The sequence below is a fragment of the Melanostigma gelatinosum genome (genome assembly GCF_949748355.1).
Source record: "Melanostigma gelatinosum genome assembly, chromosome: 9".
Lineage (NCBI taxonomy): Eukaryota > Metazoa > Chordata > Actinopteri > Perciformes > Zoarcidae > Melanostigma > Melanostigma gelatinosum.
In genome coordinates, this window is record NC_136642.1 from 7,486,629 (window position 1) to 7,505,547 (window position 18,919).

The 18,919-nt window shown below is 43.2% G+C and overlaps 1 protein-coding gene across 4 annotated transcripts in view; it reads left to right on the top strand.

Moving 5' to 3' along the window:
* The window catches only part of map7d1a (MAP7 domain containing 1a), a 34,407-nt gene that overhangs the window by 6,935 nt on the left and 8,553 nt on the right, over nt 1-18,919 (top strand). Inside the window, exons 2-11 of one of the 4 annotated variants that reach the window (XM_079274850.1) lie at nt 5,563-5,769; nt 8,144-8,212; nt 9,064-9,084; nt 11,451-11,614; nt 11,859-11,970; nt 14,305-14,409; nt 15,636-15,758; nt 15,874-16,019; nt 16,381-16,511; nt 18,012-18,250. In XM_079274850.1, the coding sequence (XP_079130976.1) occupies nt 5,563-5,769; nt 8,144-8,212; nt 9,064-9,084; nt 11,451-11,614; nt 11,859-11,970; nt 14,305-14,409; nt 15,636-15,758; nt 15,874-16,019; nt 16,381-16,511; nt 18,012-18,250 (1,317 nt within the window). The remainder of the gene's footprint in view (nt 1-5,562; nt 5,770-8,143; nt 8,213-9,063; nt 9,085-11,450; nt 11,615-11,858; nt 11,971-14,304; nt 14,410-15,635; nt 15,759-15,873; nt 16,020-16,380; nt 16,512-18,011; nt 18,251-18,919) is intronic. The other 3 variants (XM_079274852.1, XM_079274851.1, XM_079274853.1) reach the window with 3 other exon arrangements.

Genomic DNA, 18,919 nt, shown 5'->3' on the forward strand with positions numbered 1-18,919 from the left:
TGTTCTTTGGTTCCAGATTTCCCGCTTTTTCCTTTTTCATATCATTGTTAATTTAACATCTTTGGGTTTTGGACTGTTGATCAGATACATCGATTATTATAATAATCATTAATTGCATTACATGCAGAATTTAACGATGTGTTCAGTTCCCCTTTAAAATGGCAGTCCTCTGTTGTGAGCACATCTAATGAAAACTTAGGCCTTTAAACACACACACAGGGCCTGGTTTGGCACGGAGCCGGTGCTTGTTGTTTACACTGCGCTTCCTGCGTGTCTGGGGCCCCTTGCCCTCTTACATCACCCTATTGGGTGCAGGAGGGACACAACAGGGTGAAGGGGCGACGGGGGGTGTAAGCGATGAGGTAGTTCATTAGTCCCCTGGCCCATCCCAAATGAAATGCAGATCCTTTCTCTGTTTGTTTCCTGAGTTCCTCTTTCCTTCTGTTTTTTTTTGGGGGGGTTGCCGCCCTTTTCCCTTTCCAATCTTTTGATTTCACGCTCTGGGTCTCAATACCGTTTCCTTGCCTCTTGTTTGCTTCATTTCCATTTTTCAAGGGAATATGCTGCATCTCCACCCTGTTTACCAGGCATTGTTTGTAAGATTAGACTAATCGAGATATTGCAGCTATTCCCTGTATTACAAACCCCTAGTTATTCCTGTTGGTGGTCTGACAGTGCGTTCCCCTCCTCGCCTCCTTTTTTATTTTTTTTATCTGTTTGGCAAGAGACAGAGAAGGTAGTGCTTAAGAGTGAAGCTCTTAGAGTCATAAATATTCCATGTCTTGCCCTATATTCTACACTGCACAGTGTCTCAGCGAGACATTGGCAGTGCTCAATGTTGCACATTGTTGGTTGTATTCATTATGACCGGTCACTATCATGTAATCATTTCAAAGCTTCGTATTGTCGAATGTCTTCTTGTTTTTGGTTGATGTGGCTTTTTACAGCTCCTCTCAACCGGAAGTGTCCTCCCTAAGCTGTTAACGAGCAGACACAGTCATGAGAATGTGCTGACATAGTTTGCTGGTTCTGTCATACAGTGAGTCATGTGTTTTTGCTGTCTTGTTCCAGACACACGCTTATCTCACCCTGATACACGGGTCCCCTGTTATGTTGACGAGCAGGTAGACATGTAGCAGTGTGGTTTATTGTGTGAACCCTGTGCTTGGTACAGTTGCCTGTCAGATCCCCTAGCAGCCTGTATAGCTTCTGTGCCTCTACCTTCTTCTTTCTTGGACATAAATATTCATACCATGTTGTTATTAAGATGATTAAAGTGGAAAGGCTCTTCTTGTGCCCTGCAGTTACTGAGGTGACTTAAGTCTATTTAAGCGGCAGCAGTGTGGGCGTTTATAACCACCTCGAACAAAATGATATGCTGTGAAATGGGACTTCTGCTGAATCCCATTTTGTGTGGCAGTATTCCTAGTTGTCCCAGTTATAACGTGGCTCTGTGCTCAGTGTCATCAGCCAAACTCTAAAGTGCTAAATCCCTTTGTGGTGGCAGTTTGGGGAGTAAATTTACAGTGACTGAGCTTTGCAGAGCCCGTGCTACGATTTTCCAAACCAACATTTGAAGTCGCACATATATTTATATTTCGATATTACCATGCCTCTACCTGGGGAATTGCACTGAGCCTGTGCTAATTACCTGCTGATTCTCAACCTGCCATTCTGCTCCCACACTGTGCTTGCGCATGCGTGCACACACCCACTTCGGAAGGGGTTCCTTTACTATTTCTGCTGACTTTACCATATATATTATTACATTGTATCACGTTTGCATGTAAATAGGCTCGACTCAGCGCCTTGGTCTTTGTTTGACACTTGCAGCTAGAGAGGCACCATAGGGAGACATTATGGGGCCGGTGTGATGGTCATTCAATGATCATGCACAGCATGCTGAAGATCCCTGAACCTCCTCTGACCCACTTTGTAGGGCCTCAAAGCTGTCGAATACCCGGCTGATGATTAGCAGGAGGATGAAACAAAGCAACCATGCAAGGACGTCACTGATTTTTAGATTGATTCACTTTCTACCAACAGATTTGTAAGAGGTTATGCTAATAATGCAAGTAGTATGCTCATTCTAGTCACTGAAAAGCGACAATCAAGATATTTTGATAAACACACTTTAGTTTCAAGCTTTTGAAACGCTGACCAAATGTTTGTTCTGTGTATTTTTCTCCCTTACCTTTCAACAATAAACCAGACCAAAGTGTATTTCCATGTTCGGCCTTGATGGAGACTCGTAACTCAGGAAGTTGGATGGTGTGCATTGATTTATGAACATGAATAATGTAAGTGATGTCACAAGATGGTAGTCTAATGGCTTTTGGCCGTAGTCGTCCCCTGGGTGCAGTGTCTCCGGGAGGCAGGAGTGTAAATATGCTAAAAGTGGTCCACCTATAGACCCCCCCTCTGTTGTATTTGTTGTTAAAATATGGTAATGAATCAGGCAGATATTGCTGTTTCTGCAATGATTTCACACCACATGAGAACCCTCTGTAACAAAAGAACTGGATAACTTTATAAGCGTGGTTCAAGTCATGTTGTTTTGTCTGTGACAAAAGGCAGATCACGGAGCTCATGGTTGAGGTACATCTGTGCAAATATTACTGAAGCATTCTCCTCAAAGCTCCGCATGGGTATGTCCCAATCCTGTTTGCTGTAATACACTTGTACTCATCTCTATGTCAGCCCAGGACAGGCAGCAATTACACTTTGCAGACTTTTTTGTTCTTTTTATGTTAAAGGTGGCCTGTGGAGGTTTCTTGTGAACAAATGTTTTCACATTCAGTGTTTCGAACCAAAATGCGTCACGTGAGGCTTGAAAAATGTGTTCAATGCATTTCCTTTCCCAGAAAACGTGTCATTCGGGTGTTTTCTTCAATATATATTTTGAATTGTGCTTTTTTGATAGTATATACTAGAATGTTTGCTAGCTTGTGGACTTCTTCTTCACTATTTTTGTTGAAAAAATATTTTATTTGAAAAAATACTCTTCCATCGATTGATTATTTGATCCAACGAAAATCAAGCACCAACTTTTTTGATAACCAATTAATGTTTAATGCCATTTATGGAGCAAAAAATTTGAAATATTTACGAGTTACAGCATAAAAAAAGGTGATTATTTTTGCTAATTCTTTTGATATATTTTATCTATATATTATCGGTTAAAGTAAAGATAAAAAGCAATTTAAAGAAGTCACATTGGGCTCTGGAAACCTGTACTGGACTTTGGGCTTTTCAGTCAGACTGCTGAATCAATCAGCCCTTGTCTCAGTCTCTTGCTACGCAGCAGCGGTCCTCTCCCTCAGCTCCCATCCCATCTTCCTCCAGAGAGCTTCTGGTTTCATTGGTATTCATTGTCGGTGTCACCAATATACCAGAGTATGTTACATTCTCATTCTCTTCATCATTGACGTATAGATTACAGCGATTGTCGGGCCCAGTCGCCCACAGTGCTGTCAGCCAGCCGATTCTCTGTGGCTTCAGTTCTCAGGTACATGGGGGGGAACTTTCACAGGATGTGAGGCAACACAATACTCGTCTGTCAGAAGTGCACCTGCTCGTAGCGACTTTGATAGGGCAGTTGTCGTGTCTGCCCATCAGGGATTCGTAAGAAAATGATGCACTGAAAGATGATGAATTCAGAGACGAGGCTGTTGTGATGGAACGCCCAGGGTTGAGGGAAGCATCATTTGTTTGCAAAAATGTTGTCTGGATTTGGTTTCTAAAGTTTTCTGTGTAAGGATTTACCCTCTATAGAGTAACAGTTTTAAACGAAGGCGGTTGCATGCTTTGGGCCGGGCGCTGTGTTTTTATACGGCACACTGCGTTTGTTTCTCTGCAGTAAACTATTTCAATTTGAAGTTAATCCCTGAATACATCACTGGCTCTTCCTGTCTTTTTTTGTTACAAAATGTCACCTCTTCTACTTTCAGTCCATCTCACTACCATTCCCCCCTCCTTCCTCTCTCCCCCCGTCGCTGTCATTGCAGTGTTTTGGCCGCCGTCCCGTTGCGATGAAGCAACCGCAACAATGGCCCCTCTCTGTCAGACCACATCGCTGCCCGAGGAATGCTTGTTTAGTAGTGGCATGCCTCGACAGGGGAAACGCATTGTCTTGTCTACCAGTTGAACTCTTTCATAGACTCTTGCTGCTGTTCTTTCAGGGTCATCAGTAACTGCCTCCGTCTGATGACATCGCCTCTCCATGTGCCCAGATGAGCTCAGACATCCTTTGTCATGGAGGCCTGATACCTCACTGAATGCTACTAAGCATTGTCGTTGCAGTAGTGAGAAGTTGGCCACGGTTATTCATGCAAACCTTTGTCCAGCTTTGTGCCTCTTAGGTTTTATAATAATCAAAGTTTCATTCATTAGGGAGTCATGTGTTTAAAAAAAAAAAGTTTTATGGCTTTTTTAATGTTTATAGCTTAAGAGGCGCACTGTACAGTTGCATACTCGATAGAAAGCTATAATCAATTCTCTTTTAAGCTGCACAGCATTGGTCTAGCTGCTCATTGGTGCCCTTGCATCCAAACTATTGAATAGCACAGCATTTGTAGGGTAAATCTTCAGTGCATTCACTGTCTCAGTGTGACCACCCCCGACTGCCTGTGTTGTTTTGAGCCAAAGTCTGTGTAATATACAGCATGTTGCCCCAGCATTTGCCTTCAGAGACTATGCAGGAGAAACTGTGCTCCAACACGGTTCCGCAGGGAGTGAAGGGGTACAGTGCTGAGTGGACAAAGCCAAGAGTCCCTCCCATGAGGGTCTTTGTCTGGCTGTCAAAGCCTGAGCAAACGAATGTTTGAGTAGGAGATTCAAGTTCAGCGGCGTGCCAAATGTGAGTCATGGTGCTGCGAGTGAAGCTGCTATCCCAACAAACCGGCCCGGCTATTCTTTTATCAAAAACAACTTAATTTACAGAGACTACAGATAACTCACGGGCTTGATCGGACTCCTATTTATTGTTGTTGTCGAGAAAAAGTTTGACTGCTTCTGGGAAGGTGATCAATCTATTTCTGTTTTCCTAAGCAATTTAATTCACCTCAATAGAATCATCAGGATGCCAAAAAGCAATTCCTGTGTTTCGCTCTGCCAGGGAGTCGGGCCATTTGCTCCGGCCGGTCAGTCGATAAATTAGACGCACAGAGTAGAAAATGATGTTCGGCGTAGAGTTCGAGTAGCTGGACTTGAGACCTATTATCTTGTGCTTCTGAGCAAATGGTGTTATCTCTGCAGCAGATGATGTCGCTCAACAACCGAAAGAAACATTGTTCAGAAACAGAGGAGCTTCTTTGAAAGGTGTTCCGTTTCATTATCTTGTTACAGTGCGGTTATTTGAGTTCTCCAATTGAACAGTTTCTCAATGAACATGGACCCACCCATGTAGCTTTGTGAGGAAGTTTACATCATCTACACTAAACTGCTTCATAGGCCCAGGAGTGAAAGGAATGAAGACCAACTGGTTGAGTTCCGTCTGTGTGCTTGTCTGAACGTTTTACCTCACTCGCTTGTTTTTTATTCTGTGTCTTTCTCTCCAACCAGCTTCCCTCTCGGATCTGAACACAAACCCAACGAGGCCTGACCCGGAGGGGGAGAGCAGCCCCCCGACCACGGATACCACCGAGAGAATGGCGTCTCCAGCTAAGAAAGACACCGATTGGAGATTGACAACCCCCACAAAACCTGACGTCATTCCCCGATCGCCCGGGTCGCCTGCGTCACCTGTCCCCAGGTTGAAAAGTGGTAAAGGTAAAAAAGAAATTCCACCTGTGACTCATTTATTTACTTGTATGTAACAACAAAGTTCAGTTGCTTAAAGGTTACAGCTAAATTTGGCCAGACACGAAGCAGTGCTCTCATAGTGGTGCAATTGCATCTGCAATCTACTGGAGTTAGGTCAGCTCTCTAGAGGCAAGGCAGTGCGTCAGTGTCTGAGTGATGGCGACCACATGCTTTCAGACGTGAAGCTACATCCAGTAGAGCTGCTGCAGTTGTTGGAACAAGCGTGGAAGAAATTAGTGAAGGAAATATTGCAGTTAAATATAGGCATGCACTTTTCTCTCTCTCCTTTATTCTTTATCTATTAATCCATTCACTGCGGTCATGTTCTTTATTGCCCTTGCCTGAGGTGATGGGGATAAACCCCCAAAAGCCCTAAACTGTTCCCAAAACTATAACAATACTTCCAGCTTGTTATGACCTTAGCCCACGTCAGTTATATCAAGAGTTTATGATAGTCTATAAGTCTGGTCTATTTTAGAGAAATATGCAGTCGAGTGTAGTCTGCTGATTCCAAAATGACACACGCTTCCCTTTTGACATTCCAAGTTCCTTCTCCGCTGGGTTTTGTAAAGCTCATTACTTGTGTGATGTTTTGCACCACCCAGAGGGATATTATGAAGATGAAAAGCACTCTGAAGCCACTTAATTAGTAAAAGGAAATGGTGAGGCTTGGAGTTGAGTTGAGAACTGCTGCTGCGTCTGGTAATAGTCTATAATAGTCAAACATTTTTCGGCGAAAGCAGTGATTTGCTTCCCTCCAAGAGAACCTCGTCATGTAGGTTGTGTCACGTAAACACGATCTTGCCTGCACGGCTCTTATCATACTCTAATTCAGAGGACAGAATAACACAGAGCTGACATTGTGAGTGTGTGAACATTGCACCTTGCAGTGGGGGGGGGGCTTGTTTTCATGTTTGTGTTCGACTTTGCTGAAGGATGAGTTCCTTTGGGTTTGATGATGAACATCTGGCTTGTGAAGATGGAGGGGGGATGATGCTGCATGAAGACTAAAGAAAGATCAAGACGGCACTGCCTCACGCGCCAGTGTTTGACATGCTGCAGGAATGCGGTCAGAATTTCAGGATGGCGTTGTCCAGGCTGCGATTTTGTTTGATGAACAAGCTTATACTCTATAATGAGAAGCCATGCATTAATTTGCTGGAATCATATTTGTGTTGTCCATTGGGTTTCAAGTGCCTGGGCAATATGATGATATACATTACCCTATTATTCATTAACTACCATACATACAAAGACAAAGTCTGCCTTTGGAAAGTCAGAAAGACAATATTTTAGTAGAAGTAGAAGCAGCTTTCACGAGAGGATGCAGTTGGAAGTGTTGGTACAGTGTTTGCTTGCATTGCCGTTTCCTTCGGCTTTTGTTCCCCCCCCCCCCCCGAGTGCTTCCACTGGGGTATTTGGAAGGACTGTCATGTGTGAGCAGAAGTCAGAGATGTCACAGAGAGAAGAGATGTATGTAAGTGGCCCCCTGTACATGCATCTGTGATTTAGTGAGCCTGCCGCTTGCCTCAGTTTGTATTTGGAGCAGATTGGCTTCCATGAAGATTCTTTTTCTCCAAACATTTCTTTTTTTCTTGATTTCTTGATCGGCTTCCGCTCTTTGTTGACGTTGACGGTTTCCTGTCATTGTCTCGTGGCATACGTTTCCTTAAGTGTGACATTTAAATGTAAAGCTTCCGTCGGGCTGATTTTTTTGTTACAGCAGTGAAGAAAACATTTACTCATATATTTATGTTTATCTGAGGAAAGTGTTGCCCCAGGTCAGTTTTGGGTTGAGGGACGGAACTGTTCAATGTCTCAAAACACATTATTGTACAGATACAGTTACAGAACTTTGAACTTAAGGTGTTACCGGTAACTTAAGTGCTTTGTTAAGAAAATACTATTTTAGATATACTGAATATTAATTATTAAGACATACTTATACGTATATCCGTAGTCGATATGTAGCATTGTGGAAAAAGACTAAATATTAAATGATCTGTCCTCAAGGAATGAGTTCAGTCAAGGTGAGCTTGACTAACCAGCTTTTAGTTCTTAGTAAGAGTTTTTTCATCTGTATGTTATCTGTATGTGTAAGTATGTTTTGAATCCCACTCAGTGAAAAATTAGACCAAGCATACTTAATTATGAATTCCTCTGAGGTTTCAGATCAAATAATCTGTTTGTTTTGACCTGTAAGGAAACATAAAGCAAAGATGAATTAACTTAACTAACTTTTTTTTATATGAATGCTGTGTGACTGAGATCTGATTTGGGGGGGGGGGGGATGGATGAGACTTATATTCACACATTCTCTCCTTCTCCATCTTCGTCCCAGACATCGCGAAAGCAGAGGAGAGGCAGAAGCTTGCCAAGGAGCGGAGAGAGGAAAAGGCCAAATATCTCGGTAGGTTGAATGAAGGGGTGCGAGGACAAGTCCACTACACAGGAGGAGAGCTCCCCCTAGTGTTGGGGTGAAAGAGGTTGTTGTTTTACACTCGCAGCTGTGGTGCTACTAAGCTGGCTCCAGGCTGCAGGCTGCAGATGGCATGCACATGCAGCACAGAGAGGATAAACGGGTAGTTTGGGCTTCTGTATGAAAGTGGGTCCGGACCTTTTTGAATCCGCCTGCTCCACTCACTTGACTGCTTATCAGACAGTTCTGTCTGATATCTGACAACAAAAGTGATTTAAAATCAGCAAAAGCCAAGCCACCATTTTACCAAAGACGAGCAAGCTTTTATTTTCTACGTGCATGTGTGATGTTTGTTTGACATGTTAGCGCTTAAGCTCACTCTCCACTAACATGTATGTTAATACGAACTGTATTAAATAGAGATATTCCTCACATTAACACAAATGTTAAAGATAGTGTCCATATGTGTTTATAAATAACATTATTTTACAGCTACACAGTATCTCTTATGACTTAATGTTATTTGAAATCTGTTTGCAATAGCGCCGAGTCATCGCAGCACAGAAACCTTCTACATTTGATCCCAACTTGAATTCATGTAATGTGATCAACTGGGGCAAAATCTCCTCAGGGTCTGTCACTTGGGCAATATAGCCATTGACATGGCCGTACTTTTTTGTTTTTTGTGTAAGTTGCTATTGCATCTCTTTGACCGAGTCCTTATTTTCTATTGAACACACGGCTGTCACTTTTTCACCTGGCTACGCGCTGGTTGTGCACTGCTTTGCATGACTGACAGTTGCCTCTGTCTTCTCTCTCACTCCTCCCTCCCCCTCCTGCAGAAGAGCTCAGCTTGTTACAAGGTAAGCCACTCACCTATGTGTATGTGGTGGTGGTGGTGGTGATGGTGACCCATTTAGATCATTCTGTCATATTTGGATGTCTCAATTTAATGAAGTTCAGTAGTTTTAACTACAGCTGGGCAATAAACTGAAAACGTACCAATATACAGACATTAGGAGTCATTGAGGCACCTTCCTCCTGTCGGTTTGTTTTTTAAAAGCTCTTGAAGAATAATCCCTAAAAACATTTTTGAAACTTTATTGTCAGTTTTATCATTATCGAGGTAAAGACTGTAAATAAAACAAGTTACAATATTGGGTTTTAGTCACATTGCCCAGCTCTAGAGTGGTTGCATTCATTTAATCCCCATGGTGTTCTTTGCTTTAAAATCATGGTTCGTAAATATTTTCCTTTGTCATAGACATTTCAACTAATTGCAACCTTTTCTCTCTCTGAAGATCATCTTTCACAAAAAATCATGTAGGCATAGACTGTTCAATTAACCACAAAGAAATGTCATGATTGGTTGTGAAGCAATGGGGCTTAATCTCAGGTCACATGTAAGAGCAGGTAGCGTGCCCTTTGTTTGAACTTTGTTCATCCACATGTTCCATCTGCAGACGTGTATTTAAAGATAACATGTTTGAACCACATGCCGCAAACCTACTATGATTACCATCCTACTGACGAAACCACTTGTAGACAATTCATTATCGCGACGTATATCCTCGCATGACACTGACATCTTTAAACTACTTTCAGTAACGCCATGCAGTCAAATCCAACTGTGGCGTTTGACAGCAGTGAGATGAGTTTGACACACTTCATAGCTGGGATCAGTGTAATTGGGCGATCACAAGGGCATGCCAGATGGTACGGGTCTGATCTAAGAATCGCAGTCAGACGTGGGTATAAGATTAGATCCAAAGCTTGCGTTTACAATATCAACTTGAGAGGGATCCTGGCCAGAAAGGCTCATCAACCATCACCGGTGGTATTGCTGTGTTAGCATTAAATGGGCCACAATAGGAAATCCTGGCTCGTATCTTATCGGTTCTTTGTGATGTTTAAAAGAAGCTTTGAGGGAATTGTATCATTGTATCATTAAATGACTGATGATGAATGGCACTGAAATGCAATGGACAATTGTTTACATCGTGAGCTGAAATCATTCAGACTAACCTCTTAAGCCCCCAAGCCCCCCAGCCAAGTCCCAGCTCATTTTCCTTCCTGCAACCAGCACCTATCGTCTGGAAAACCATTACCAAACACTTCTGTTGAATGAGCCAAATTCAAATATTTAATCAGCGAGTGTCACACACTGTGAGTGGGTGTGAGTGGGTGCAGCCTTCAAAGTTTCTCCTGTGAGGTGGGAGGAAGTGTCAGGGATGTTGACGATGGTGATCTTTCTCTGCGAGCCTTTAACATTACATTAGCGCACAAGATGGAAGCAGGTCCCCCACCCCCCCACCCTCTGTTCTCATCACAGCACAACGAGTGACCTGTGAAGCAGTTTCCACTACTCTTTGCTTGCACTACCACGTGTAACGATCCGCAGCACTGGAAGGTTGAGATGTGGCTTCTCCTCAACTGCGGCCATTGTGCTGCGATGAGCTGAGAGTCGCACTGCAGCAGATATTTTCTTTGCTGCAACGTGCTGGCAAGCTGTGCCGTGGTATAAAAAAAGCCGAACTGTGTGCCTCCCAATAAATTGTAACCCCTCTAGCCTCCAGCATTTCTGCAATGATCCGTCACCATAATCTTGAATCCACAAGCAGTTGCCTTTGTTGCATCAAGTGCTTAAGAGAGAACTACGCCTCGCCTCCTTGCAGAGGCTGATTCTTCAGAGGTTTTGCTTTGTAGTTTAAAGAAATATGGTGAGTTGTGTACACAGAGAGGCAGCCGCGAAAGGCTTCTGTACGCCCTCTTTGGATGGCTCGGGGACAACGAGACGATTTCCATATCAAAGTGTGCGGTTTATTGAAGTTGACGTGGGGGCTTGATGCGACTAGTGTGGCGTAAAAGTGTCACTTCAGAAGTACTGTATCCGTCTAACTAGGCTTTATGCTGCATCCTGTGGAAAAGTCAAGGAATTGAGTTTATTTTCCAAAACACAAAGTGTGATTGAGGTGGAGGGACACAGCTGTTTTCAAAAACAGCTGGTGGATGAGAAGTAAACATCAGAGAGGCAAAACTACATTGTTCATAAAATCACCCAACCTATCAAAAGATGCTTTCAACAGATATCACACTTCTCTTTCAAGTCCAAATAGACACTAGAAAGAGAATGTGTGCCATATAAACTGAGAGAGAGAGAGGACTCTTTTGGCCACTGCTCTTTTGGTAAAGTCTCACTCTCTTGACCATGTTTTGTGCCCCATCTTAGCTGCTAAAAAGAGCCAGTGGCTGGAGAAGGAGGAGAAGGCGCGGCAGCTGCGGGAGCAGCAGTTGGAGGAGCGCCGCAGGAAGCTCGAGCAGCAGCGGATCAAGGCGGAGAAACGGCGAGCCACCCTGGAGGAGAGACAGAAACAGAAACTGGAGAAGAATAAAGTACGTTTTGACAAGAAAAACTGATTGTTAGAAAAGTAATCCATTCAATATGTGATGGCGTTGTATTAGTGAGGACAGTTACACATAATTCCTTTTCTCACATGATACCCAGACGTTAAATATGTATGCCTTCCATCACTAGATTGACCACTGATCAGGGTCAGCTGCAGATGAGGGGATTTAGGATTTTGCTTTTGATGCAATAGACATCCAAATAACTGATGTGTTCCTGTGTCCTTGCCAGGAACGCTATGAGGCAGCCATCCACAGGTCAACCAAGAAAACGTGGGCAGAAATCCGCCAGCAAAGGTGGTCCTGGGCTGGTGCACTAAGCCAGAACTCCAGCCAGAAAGAAGGTGAGTACGCTGATCCAATCTGGATACACATCCTCATAAAATAATAACCGAGGAACTCTCCTTTAATCACGGAAGAATTACTGACTCATATAGCAAACATGAGGCATTCGATGGAAGTCATCCGGCTGGATATGTGCTTTTACGGGCTATGGATTCTGTCTGTTGAGGTTTTTATTAGTCATTACTGGCTATTGAGTTTCAGTGCCATTAACCTCCTACAGTCCATTAGAGGAGAATTATGTTGGCATCAGTGTGCTGTTATGCTGCTCACTTCTTCCGCTGTAACGTTTGGTTTTGTTCTATTTTAATCTGATGTGCCTTCGCTGCTGCATCACCCTCGCGCCTCCATCTTAGCACACCCTTCCCTCTGATGTGTCGGCTACTACAGCTCTGTCCTAGCAAGCCGTTGCTCTTTGACATTACTTCAGGGTCATTGGGCCCTGATCATCACCAGACTGTATTGATTGCACAATGTGAAAATGTATTCAGCTGCTTTATTGCATCAGTTGCAGTAAGCAGGGTTCTATTGACCAACAGCAGATTGGCTGCAGAATACTGTAGAATTTGTTTTTAACGGTGCAGCGTGATGAACGCTTCTGTCCCTTTTGTGTCATCCTCTCGACTTGAAGCTCTAAAAAGTCCTGAGTTCTATCTTATGCCATGTAATCGCTTCTGCCATATGCCAGGGGAATTATTGACACTCCAATCAATCCCTCCTCACTCTCCCTTCCTGCCGTCTGATAGATGATGAAAGTAAACGAGCCTAGACAGGCTGCAGTGGAGTGGCTGAGAGTTCAGGACGTTATTTAGTAAATGCTCCAAAGTATATCTTGGCTTCGTTCAAAAGAGCAAACTGCCTCATTGTAAACAGACAAGGCCAGCTTTAATACTGCACCTCCGTTACTGTAATGCTCTCTGAATCATGTCTGATGTCATTTGGGGAAAGAGTAGAGTGTTCATTTGATTACAGTGTATTAAAGGGATGTATACTTGGGATAGATGCAAGTATTCCTCATGGATGATTCAGTTCTTTTTGCCCTTTTTACGAAGTGCCAGCTCACTTCATCAGCCATGACATGGGCATATGTTTCTCAGCAGCCTCTTTCCATCACATGTTTGGTTGTTCTCGAGGTATATTTTCTTGTCCACTGCTTGTTGGTAGCTTTTATAAGGTGGACATAAAAGGTTCCTTCTCAGTGGGGTTGACGTGACTTTTGGAATCGGTGTCGTTGGGAAGTCGGAATGTTAATCTCATGGGAGGAGAGAAGAAGAAGTCTACTCATTTCACTAAAATTACAAAAAAGCAAAGTTGTTTTCTCTTTTTCTTTAATGGAGTTGAATGTTCTCGAATGGACAGTTTGCCGCAAGGATACATAAAGACACACAAAACCATAAACACTGATGGAAAGCAACGACAGAACGTAGTTTACTGAGTGGTTCCAAACAAGGAAACACTCAAATAAACAATCTAAGTAGTCTGTGCAAATGAGCAAGATACCGACAAGATGAATAGGCTACTCTCTGCCGTTTAACATGTGAATGGCAGCAGGGACAAAGGAAACATTACATCTCTTTGTTCTCATAATAGGCGCTTTAAAACCATGACCTGATGGTAAAAGTTCAAACTCTGTCCAAAGGGGGAGATCCTGAAGGGAAGTGACCTTCCTAAGTACCTGATTTTTATACACGATTGTAAGCTGGACTTGACTCCTCCCTGAAATCTTACTCGCCACTTTGATGAGGCCTCAGTCTGTTTTGGTTGGCCAAAGTCAAGTTCCCATGCCAAACTACAAATGCAGAACATTAAAACTGATTCAACAAAACTAATTTCCCTTTAAGGGACGACGTTTTTTTCTTAGTTTGGTGGGCTCCCAGCATTAGCAATGCCATTTAAAATATTCACCAGCAACTCATTTTTTTCTGAAATATTGTCCTTGTTTTCCTGGATTACCTCACTGCCAGCAGTTTTCACTGAACCAACTTCTGTAGCAAAGAAATGGTGCCAATGGAAACGGTTCACAGTGTGTTGTGTGGATTATGGGTGCCTGACGACACACCTAAAGGCTAGCTGAAGTGAACATATGGTGTAGTGTGTGTGTGTGTGTACTTTAAAGCAGTGGAAGTTATTATATACACGGCCAGCACACAGGAATTTGCTATAAAGCCGGTTGCTCACATTACAAGTAACTGTAGCGCTGCCTTCACGGTGTGTGGGTGCATGTTTGTAGAGGCATCATTTGAGCGTAACACATGACGCCACAGAACTTCCCCCCTCTGACTCTCAACCATGTGACCTGTGTGAACATCTGTGTTGGCGCTCTCTTGGCTTCTTAGGCAGATGCTCTGTGTCAACGGTCAACCTGCCCAAACACGTGGACTCTGTTATAAACAAGCGACTGTCCAAGTCCTCTGCTACGCTCTGGAACTCCCCCGGCAGAAGTAAGGCAACATCTGGAATGCCCCCCCCCCACACCTCCTCCCGTTTAACTGTGTCCATCACTTTTGCCACGCCAACTCCTCCGAACCCGTCCATCATTGTGCTCTCCCCCTTCATGATTTCCGTCCCACTCTTTTGCTTTGTGGTTGGCAGCTGACCCATTTCTATCTTCCAAAACCACTTTGAGTTATTTTTTGTTAACTCTCCAGAATTTGGGTCAGGTTTTTGTTCTGCATGCTCATATTTTTATATGGGTTATGTGCCGTGTCCACATTTAGTTGTGCTGTCCGTTTCACTTATCCTTTTGTTGGTTCATTGTGTGGTGATGGTAATTTCATGTGTTTGCACAGTCAAAGATCCTTTTGTGCTCATTTTCTACCTACTGGATATGGAATGCCTTTTTATATTGCCTTGAATGCATTATTGATTGATGCTCTGGAGGTGGGTGTGATTTCTAAATGACAAAGTATTTCTCTGAATTACCTATTTTCAACCAAGCTTTCTTCATGCTGCGGGTGTGAGCAGCTCTTCTTCATAGGTCTCCAGTTAACCAGGTCACGGGGTACTAAAAAATGGAGAAACTTCAGGGCTTGAAAAAAGTAAAGTTTGTGAGTGAGTCAGCATTTTTCAGGAGATAATGTATTCTAAAAACTCCCCGGAGCAGGTACTATTCTGTTCCTCTGTGCTGCTGGAGAAAATAGATGGGAAGCCACTCTATTCCTCTTGTCGCTCTCCTCTCTACCTGAACACTAAAACACACACCATGTGTGTGAACATTCACTGCAACGTCTTCGTCGTCCTGCACCTTAAAGCCTGAGGACATTTCACCCCCAAATAAATACTCTTCTTCGTCTCTGCTTGTATGCTCAAGGCTGTGGTTATAAATAACTGACTCGCTGTGTAGACAAGCATTTCAAATAAGTCTCTTTCTCTTGGGTGGTACCGAGGTGTCTTATTGGGGTTCTGTGTATTTCATAGACATACTGCTACAAGAACCATAACTTGCATAACTCTTTCGTTTCACTTCTCTTTGGTGACAAGTTTTAGACTTTATTCTATCGCTGTGTCTGGGTACTGACGGAGAACTCTGCAAAGATTGATTTCAAATGGGCTTCAGTTCCTGTAGTACTTCAGGTTTGACCGCTGTTTGGGGGTGATACACTCTGGTTCAACGGAGGACCTCAGTTTTCGACGTATCTTTTCATCAATCTGTTTTTCCAACCTGCAGCCCGTAGTCTTGCACTGAGTCCATGGGAGAGCAGTATAGTCGACCGGCTGATGACGCCAACGCTGTCTTTCCTCGCTAGGAGCCGCAGTGCTGCCAGTGTCCTCACCAATGGCAAAGATGGTCGTAAGTAAAAAAAAAAAAAAAGTGTGTTAGTTTAATATCTGTCTTACCATAAATACATGAGATGCTGCTGTATGAATGTCGGCGAGCTTTAATTGTACGTCACTTCTCTCCACAGACTCTCCTCTCTGCCCCCGCTCGGCCTCAGCCAGCCCCCTCACGTTGTGCGCCCACCAGCCCCACCGCCGCTGCTCCGACCGCTGGAGAGTGACGTCCAGCACACCCGACATCACCCAGCGCCAACACGGGCGGAGCTCCACACCCGTAAGTCTGCCCAGTTAGCTCTAACTGTGGTTCTCCTACCTGACAGTCAAATGTAGTCACAGTCTTCTGAGACTCTCTCAATAATAAGTGAGCCTTTTACAAGGATAAAAGCAGAGCTAATGAAATGTATAACGCCTGATTCTGTTCTAGGAGAGGGGGGGATACAGTTCACCTGTACCAGTTGAACATTTACCAGTGAGATTGTTGTTTCCAACATCGTGCCTGACCAGTACTTTATGTATGACAAGCTTTAGTGTGTCTTGTCTTATTTTTTGTTTCAATCATAATTGAATGTTATTTTTGAATGGCACGTGAAAAAGATTTAAATGTGTTAACCTATTTTCATCTTTTTGTCGTACAGATGGATAAAAACAAGAAAGAAAAGAAAGACAAGGAACGGGAGAATGAGAAGGAGAAGAGTGCCCTCAGTAAAGAGAAGGTGCTTAAGAAGAGACAGTCTCTACCCAGTATGAGACACCGACCGGATCCAAGGTAAAACACACACTTTATTTGTACTTTTGTTCTTCGGGTGATTTCTTTCAGTTCAATTTTAAATCTGTCAGTTCATTTAGATTTTACTCGCAGTTAAAAAAGATCTTTTTTTGCCGTTATCTTTTTCCTTATGTGTGTCATATTTACCACTAACCTGGTTTCATCGACCAGATCTCTAATTATGATAATAAATGGTCTGTTTACACATTCAAGAACGCCTGTGGTCCATTACCACTGCTGCTAGGCAATCACCTGTTTTCCCTTTTGGATGGCAACAACAACTCAGTCATTTTAAATGAGCTGACAGGAGCTGCAGTCATCGCCCTCTCAGTTGGTATAATGTTTCCCACTCTATTCAATGTCGAGAAGAACCATTCGGGAATTATATTTTTAGGCCTGCAACATTCATTTTATAACTAATTTATTTATCGATTATGTCGGTGTATACAGCAGTTAATCTTTTAGTGTAAAAAGCCTAATAGCAAAGGCTATTACAATAACAAAAGAGAATTTCACAGTTAATTCTAAAAAGCAAATTGTTTTTTTCTCAAATGTGAGGATTTGCTGCCCCTTTGCCTTTTGTCAGATTATCTCGCAATCTTCAAATGTCTGTATTGTTTGTACAAACAGCAGTCCACAATTCTAACTTGGATTCTGGGAAATCATAACAGCATTATTTCATATTGTTACTAATTGATAAAATAATGGGCAGATCAATCCATCATGGGCAGAATTGTTCACCGAGGTCTCGGTTGAACATTAACATAGTTGATAAATGCACGGCAAGTTTGAAACCTCGTGAATGCTCCAGCTGAAAAGTGCACCATATAACGGTGTCTATTTCAAAGCTACACTTCAAAAAATATTCAATTTCCTTCAAGAACCATTTGAAAAATCTGACACACAATAATCTGCTGCTTTGACGTTGGTACAGATTATATAGGTCATTAAAACCGTATTGTCAACAAGGTTAACCATCCACCCCCCTGACCCACAGCTTGTTTGTGGTCAACAGCTGGGTTAGGCAGAGAGACCGTGTTTATGTCTGCATATTTCATCCACTGTTTGACCCCAGACATGAAAGATCCCGAGACGAGCGGCCATTTCCTCTCGTATCCCCAGGCCACTGATGTCAATGACATCCGTCACAGATGGGATGGAAGAGGAGAAAGAAAGTTCCTTTGATTCATCAAAAAGGCCACAAAGAGCGTGGCAAAGCCGTCAGTGCCGGAGGGCAAGGGGAAATAAAATGTCTTCTCCAGCATAATGGATGTTTCCCCTGAAGTGTTGCTTTGCCTGTGTATGGCTGCGATGCTGACCGTTAAAGCACCATGAGGGTCATGATGCAATGTTTGAGTGCGTTGTCTGCTAAAGTCCGGTTTCTTCGGGACACGTATCTGGGTTGTAAACAAACATTTCAGCCCACGTCCGAAACACCAATGTGTCCATAAATAATTGTTGCTAAATTTCCCATCTTTCTTGTATTTTCCTGTGTTACAGTCCTAGTCCTTTATCAAGACAACGGCCGTCATCCCCAGCTACGCCGAAGGGCAGAACTGCCTCCCCCAGCCCCGCTGCCTCCCCCAAGCCGCCATCCACACGTGGAAGCCCGTCAACCCTTAAAGGACGACCAAAAAGAGCCAGGACCCCTGCCAGGATAGACCACCGCACCTCCTCCCCCGTCCCCCTCGAAAGAGTGAAGGAGCCTCGCAGGCCCGCAACTCCCGAAAAGAGAGAGAGTGAGTACAAGAAAACGTTCTGATGGGAATTATTTCTGTCTGAACTGGATTAAAAAACTGGTACTCGGGTACTAACCCAGGTCTAAAGAAAATGTCCTTCTCAGGGAGTAGTACTTTACGATGGTTCAGGTATTTAGTAAATTCTTTGCAGAGTGACAGCAGTCCTTATCAGCCTTATTAGAATTCGATTTTTTTCTAGAGCATTAGCAGGTAAATTGTTTAACCTCGGGAATAGTAGTTATAGATAGACAATAGACAAAAAAACCATTTATTCAAGGTCCAGTTACCAGCTTATTTCCAGAGCTTTCACTCCCATCTCACAAGCGTCATCGGTGATGGAGTTTGATCAGTTGACATTGCCTGACCTATGTTGGAGGAGTTGCTGACGAAGGCCATAAAAGGGCTTGAAAGCTGTGGTACAAGCTAGCGAGTGTACCTTGAGTACAGATTATTATTATTGTTATTGTTATTATTTTGTAGATCAGTATACTGCACAATAATCCTCACTTTGTTGCAATTTGTCATCTCCACAGTGATCAACTGTCCTATTCCTTTTGGGTAGCTTCCCTCCATGTCTGAGTCATACTGATTTCATTTTTCTTGTTATACCCAAATCACTGTGTGGCTTGGTCTCTTCCTGTTACTAGCCAGAAGAATAGCTTCATGGAA